General features: G+C 56.6%; 1 protein-coding gene across 1 annotated transcript; it reads left to right on the forward strand.

The window, feature by feature from the left end:
- On the forward strand, positions 1-1971 carry LOC130837919 (metallothionein-1E). Its single transcript, XM_057710637.1, has 3 exons — positions 1-255; positions 987-1052; positions 1753-1971. The coding sequence occupies exons 1-3, from the start codon at positions 228-230 to the stop codon at positions 1842-1844; spliced, it is 186 nt and encodes a 61-aa protein (XP_057566620.1). The 5' UTR covers positions 1-227; the 3' UTR covers positions 1845-1971.
- Positions 1972-5603: the final 3632 nt, after the last annotated feature.

Raw genomic sequence — 5603 nt, forward strand, 5'->3', positions numbered from 1 at the left:
CGCGGGCTGCTCACAGCCCGGCCCCGGGCGCTGCGGCCGGCGCGCGCGCGGGCGCGGATCCGCGGGCAAGACGGGGGCGGGGTCTCTGCGCCCGGGCCGCCGCCGCCGCCACCTCCTCCTCCTCCGGGTATAAGTGAGCACCGGGGCTCCGGGGCTGCGACACGCGTCCCACCGGACCAGTGAATCGCCTTCGCCACTTTGGAAGTCGGGTCTCACCTCGCCTGCAAATGGACCCCAACTGCTCCTGCCCAGCTGGTAAGGGAGCCCTGGCTTGGAGCCCTAGGATGCCCCCTTCCCAGGCACAGGATAGAGTGTCCTGGCAGCTCGAGAAGGGAGGCTCTTGAGTTTGAGCTCAGGAGGACTTCTGTCGTTGGTGCAATGTTTTTTTCCAAGCCAGGATTATGAGAGCATTTCAGTCTCCCTTTGCCTCTTTTTTTTTGGTTTGCCGCCCTGCGTGGTGTGTTGGGTCTTAGCTGGCCCTGATCAGGTTTGAAACCCGTGCCCCCTGCAGGTGAAGAACAGAGTCCTAACCATTTGACCGCCAGGGAATTCCCTGCCTCTGATTTTTCACTGAAGGTACTGAGGCTCCCGGCTGTGTTTTTCAGGTCACGCAGCAGGTCAGGGGTCTCCTGGACCAGGCCCCAGTGCTCTGAAGAGGACCTGGAGCTGCCAGGACTGGATGGGGGCGGGTGGGGGCATTGCCTCTTTGGGATTCAGGCCATGGGCCCTGGCCCCCAGCCCCAGTCAGCCTGGGCTGGATCTGGAGTCTGGGACCTCCTGTGTGGAGTCCATCAGGCGGGGACCCACTTTCCTTGGACCAGAAGAGAGGGGCTGGGGCTTCTCTATCCCCCCGAGTTGAGTGGACGGGCGCTCCCAGGGCTGGGTCCTGACCCAGGAGGAGGGTTCAGGGAGGCACGGCCCATTGTCAGGTATAGCTCCCGCACATCTCCCCTCCCTGCTCACGCTGGCCTTTCCCTTCCTGGCAGGCGGCTCCTGCAGCTGCGCTGGCTCCTGCACCTGCAAAGCCTGCAGATGCACCTCCTGCAAGAAGAGTGAGTGCGGGACCTCCTCTGGGGATCCGGGCTCTGGGCTGAGTCATCCGAGGAGGGGGCCCAGAGCTCTGCAGGCGGGAGCAGGACACTGACCCAGCTTGCAGGCACCCCCACCCCCCTCACCAGGAAGTGATTCAGAATCACAGCTAGCTTCAGCCTGGACCTGACCAAGACCCAAGCCCTCACCAGAGAACAGGGAGACGCAGGCCCAGACGGGGGGCCACCGAATGACTTCAGACCCGTCACTAGAACTCGTACTCCTGCCTCCTGCTTTGCTTTTCTTGATCCTCTCAGGGACTTAAGCACTTTATGCAGGTGACCTAGTGACCGTGGGTGGTTTCTCTGCCCTGGTGCAGCCCCTTCCTGGCGATGCAGCCCAGAGCTTGCCTATATCGACTGGGACCGGGATCTGCTCTGTGAGCAAGTGAGGGATTTTCTCCCATCACTGATGGCCCTGGGGGCTGCTGTCTCTTGTGCCCAGAGGCCCTCATCAGTGTCTCGCTAAGGCTCTGTGCCCCATGCCGGGCACAGGTAGGGCAGGCCACCTGAACCTAGTGTCTGAGAGCAACTCTCTCAGGACACAGGACGCCATCCTAAACTCAGGACCTGTGCCTCAGGGCAGCTTGGGCCAGGCCTGCCGTTGGGAAGGGCATTTCCGGATTCCGTGTGGTCCCATTCTCCTGTGCCCTTGCTTCCCTAGGCTGCTGCTCCTGCTGCCCCGTGGGCTGTGCCAAGTGCGCCCAGGGCTGCGTCTGCAAAGGGGCCTCGGACAAGTGCAGCTGCTGTGCCTGATGTCGAGCAGAGCCTGCCCCACGTGTCGACAGAGCCACCTGGACAAACCTGCCGTTTACACTTTTGCGTACAAGCTGACCTGATGCTCCATTCCTTTGTCTCTGAAACCTGGGAATTGGAATAAAAGTTGGTGACTGTATTCTGGCTCTGGTTTCCTTGGTTTGTCTTGGACAAGGAGACCTCATGCCCATCATGGCTGGGGTGGGGAACTGGGCTGGCAGTGCAGAGACCTGGGTTCTGGACCACACAGTAGGGCCCTCCTCTGTGCCCCCCACCCCCACCCCAACGAGGGTCTCAGCAGGTCAGGTGACCATTGAACTGCAGTGTCTCAGCTTAAAACCAAAGCCTCACCCAGGTGACATAGGGTGTGGGACACACACAGGTTCCCCTCCATTCGCCTTCAGCGAATGGATTACCCAGACAGTTCTCTATTTCTCATATGCCTTCTCTGGGGGACTCTGCCAAACTCAGTCCTCAGGGATGAGAGCCTGGAAGAGGACCCAGAGGGGATGGAACCCAAAACCCCTCTTGTTTGACTTCTTCGCAGGGCTTGCTTCTAAAACACCCTGGAAGGACCTATTTCTTTTTTTGACCAGACTTTTAACCTTTGGGCAGTAAAAAGAACTGTGAAGAGAAAGGGTTCAAGGGAGCACCCCATGAACCCCCGTTTTCCCTTCAACACATAAAAATGCCTTAAATATGTGAAGGATACATTATGACAATGAGAGCCTTTTCTAGGCGGCACACATGTTCATTGGCAGTGTGCTCGTGTCCTGGAGGAACTTCGCGGATGCCTCACTGGGGGCACCACACATGCCTGGAGTGCCCATGCCCCCTGCCCCCCACCTCCCCACAGGGAACACCAGTCTTGACTTGCCCAGGGCTACCGACTGGACACTCGCCACCCCTGACAGCTCCCTGCAGGGACTTGGCTGTGACTCTTTGGCAGTTGCTCCCTCGATTAGGCTGAAATGTGCCCTGCCGTCAACATCCAAACTGATTTGGATTTGGTGAGACTTTCCCAGCCACGGACGTGAGACTTGGTTCCAGAAGAAGGACGTGGTGTCTTCCTCTGCAGGGTGAGGGCTGTCCCGCAGTTTGGAGGGCCTGGGGCTGTGTCTTAGGGAGAAGAGTGTGCTGAGGGAAGGAGGGGTCATCTCTCCCACGTGTGGGGCCCCCTGGCGGTCTGTGGAGGGAATGCCTCCTTGATGGGCCATCCAAGAGAAAGAGCAGTCCTGGGGCTCCCAAGTGAGGAAGGCCCAAGATTGGCCTCAGGTGCCCTGTGTGAAGAGGGGGCCTGGGGAGCCAGCCTGCACTGGGGGCATGGGTGTTGGTATCGGGCGTCCTGAGACACGGCCACCTTGCCCCTTCCCGACCTGGGCAAGTCACTGATAGAACTCTCCGAGGTTTCATGTCCTCCTTTCTATCCAAGTGATTCTATTTCCGTGCGGGAGCTTAACTGAGGCAGCGTCCTCGCTCTTAGCACGGACTTCCTCAACGGTGGCCACGAGGATCCCTCTATGCACACTGACATGTGTGCCCAGAGAGTCCTTGGAGCTCCCAACAAGCTCCTGGAGAAGGGCTCATTGGTTTGCAAGCAGGCTCAGGGGCAGGCCAGGGGTGGAGAGGAAGCTTGCTTCTCCAGGGCCCGAGGGTGAGTGGATGTCCTCTAATAAGCCCCATGGAACAACAAGTCAATGCCACAGCACTCCCATAGACTCAGAAACCTTTGATTTTGCACGGGAACCAGTGAGAGAGTGACCCTGCAGGGAGTGGACTGATTGTGCTGGTTCCAGAGAGGGTAAGCAACCTGCCCAAGGTCACACAGCCTGGAGTCACAGGAACCCATCTACACGACAGCTGTCTCACCTCCTGGCCTCGGCACGCAGAGGAGGAGGTCCCTGGGTGCTGAATCCTGCCTCTTCTCATTCGGAGCTGGAAGGGTCCTCGGAGACAGTGCAGCTGTGCTCCTAGCTGCAGAGAGATGGGAGACCGAAGCCCAGAGACGTCACAGAGCTCTGCAGAGGCTTTCCCACTGCTCTCTCTGTGCCAGGAGTTCGGTGTCTTCACCTTTGCATGGGATGACACGGTGCCCAGTGTGGTGTGAGCTGTTGAGGGGACAGGTGTGAGGGCAGGAGGCTGCAGTTAGCCTGCATGATGGCCAGTTCCACGTGTGTCAGTTCCTGCCAGGTGACATACCTTCTCTGCTCAGTCGCCTCTGCTGTAAAAGGGTAAAATTATATTTGCTGGCTATTTGCGAATGTAATTCATGCAGTAAGCCTAGGAGTTAAGAATATAATACATGTAACCATCTTAGTTTGAAGACTGGCACACGGTAAGCAACGAAAATATCAGCTATTACTCCAATATTATGAGTCATATTATAGCAGATATTTTTCTCCCTACAGACCCATAAAGCCGGGGCTGCTGTGCGTGGCTGTGTCCTGTGTCATCTTCATCAACCACGTGAGCAGGTGCCGCTTCCCCGGGAGGCTTATCCTCTTTCCCACAGAAGAGGGGCTGGCACTAGGGATGTAACGTCCTGATCAAACGGTCCCGTCCTCCAAACAGATGCAGGAGGAGGCCTATTGTTTCTGCTGTCACCTGCACTAGGATCTAGCTTAACATTTGTATGTATATACAAAATTTTAAATTTTCCTTTCCCTCATCTACACCAGGGCTTACCCAGAGCTGCAAAGGAAGTGGGTTTGCTGACCTTTCTCCAGTGGTTTGGGGAGTTTATTTTTTAAGGGAGACGTGTCTAAGCAGAACTTCAAGCCTGCACCCCTGAGGCAGGTTTTCTGTGGTCTCATGTCCTTTCCCCAATATTTCTCATGGGTCCCTGATAGAGGTCCATGGAGAAGCCTTGTAGCTAGTGTCAATTCTCTGTGTGTCTGTGGTTTTCTTTAGGATTTTGTACTTTGATACTCGCCCACAGTTGGCCTTTACTCCTCGATTCGAATTTTTAGAGTAATTGTACTCACACATATGGTGACTGCATCTTCAACCTGTGGCAGACAGGAAGCCAGTGTTCACATCCCCTCTCTCCTCCAAAGTGCCGTCTTTCCTGAGTTTCAGGGTAAGTGTTTGCCTTGCAAACTCTGAATGAATCAGGAAAAGTCACGATTTTGAGGATAATCCATTTCCCTTCTGTGAAGGTGGAAGTGGCTTTCCTCAAAGGTTTCTACATCCCAGATGAAGCCAGAAGCCACCCCAGGGACTCGGAAGGAGACAGTGTTCGAGTTACGCTTCAGGGACTCATTCCATGGTGGTCACTGCTCGGACCTGCTGTGGTCCAGGCTGTAGAAAGGGCTCAGAGGAGTTGTTGGAAGAGATGGCCTCAGGGAGGGGCCTGGGAGGATACTGTGTAAGGTGAGGAAAGAACTGTAGACCTGTGGGAGGGCCAATAAGGGCCACATCACAGTGTCACTGTGTCACTGTGGCAAGCCCCTCTCTTTCCCAGCCCAGGTACATCACCAGTCTGTGCCACCTCCATCTCTACAGTGTCCTCCACATGGAGGAGAGGGACACTGCACTCTGGTACCCCCGCATCCTCTCACTGGAATTGTTGACGGCCCAGAGACATGGAGCAGGTGCAGCGTCCCGCTCAGCCCCTGCCAGGGCCCAGCCTGCTGAACTCTTCCTGTCCAGAGGCCAAGCCAGAACTGCCCGAGTCACCTTCCTGCCAACGGTGCCCTTTCTCATCCTTTTCCCGCTAATGAGGATGACTTCATTCCAGCCCCAGACAAAGACACTGAC

Source organism: Hippopotamus amphibius, chromosome 16, assembly GCF_030028045.1.
Source record: "Hippopotamus amphibius kiboko isolate mHipAmp2 chromosome 16, mHipAmp2.hap2, whole genome shotgun sequence".
NCBI lineage: Eukaryota > Metazoa > Chordata > Mammalia > Artiodactyla > Hippopotamidae > Hippopotamus > Hippopotamus amphibius.

Coding starts and splice junctions, on each gene's coding strand:
- LOC130837919 (XM_057710637.1), top strand. CDS start 228: ATGGACCCCAACTGCTCCTGCCCAGCTG. Junction 256..986: donor CAACTGCTCCTGCCCAGCTG/GTAAGGGAGCCC, acceptor CCTTCCTGGCAG/GCGGCTCCTGCAGCTGCGCT. Junction 1,053..1,752: donor ATGCACCTCCTGCAAGAAGA/GTGAGTGCGGGA, acceptor TTGCTTCCCTAG/GCTGCTGCTCCTGCTGCCCC.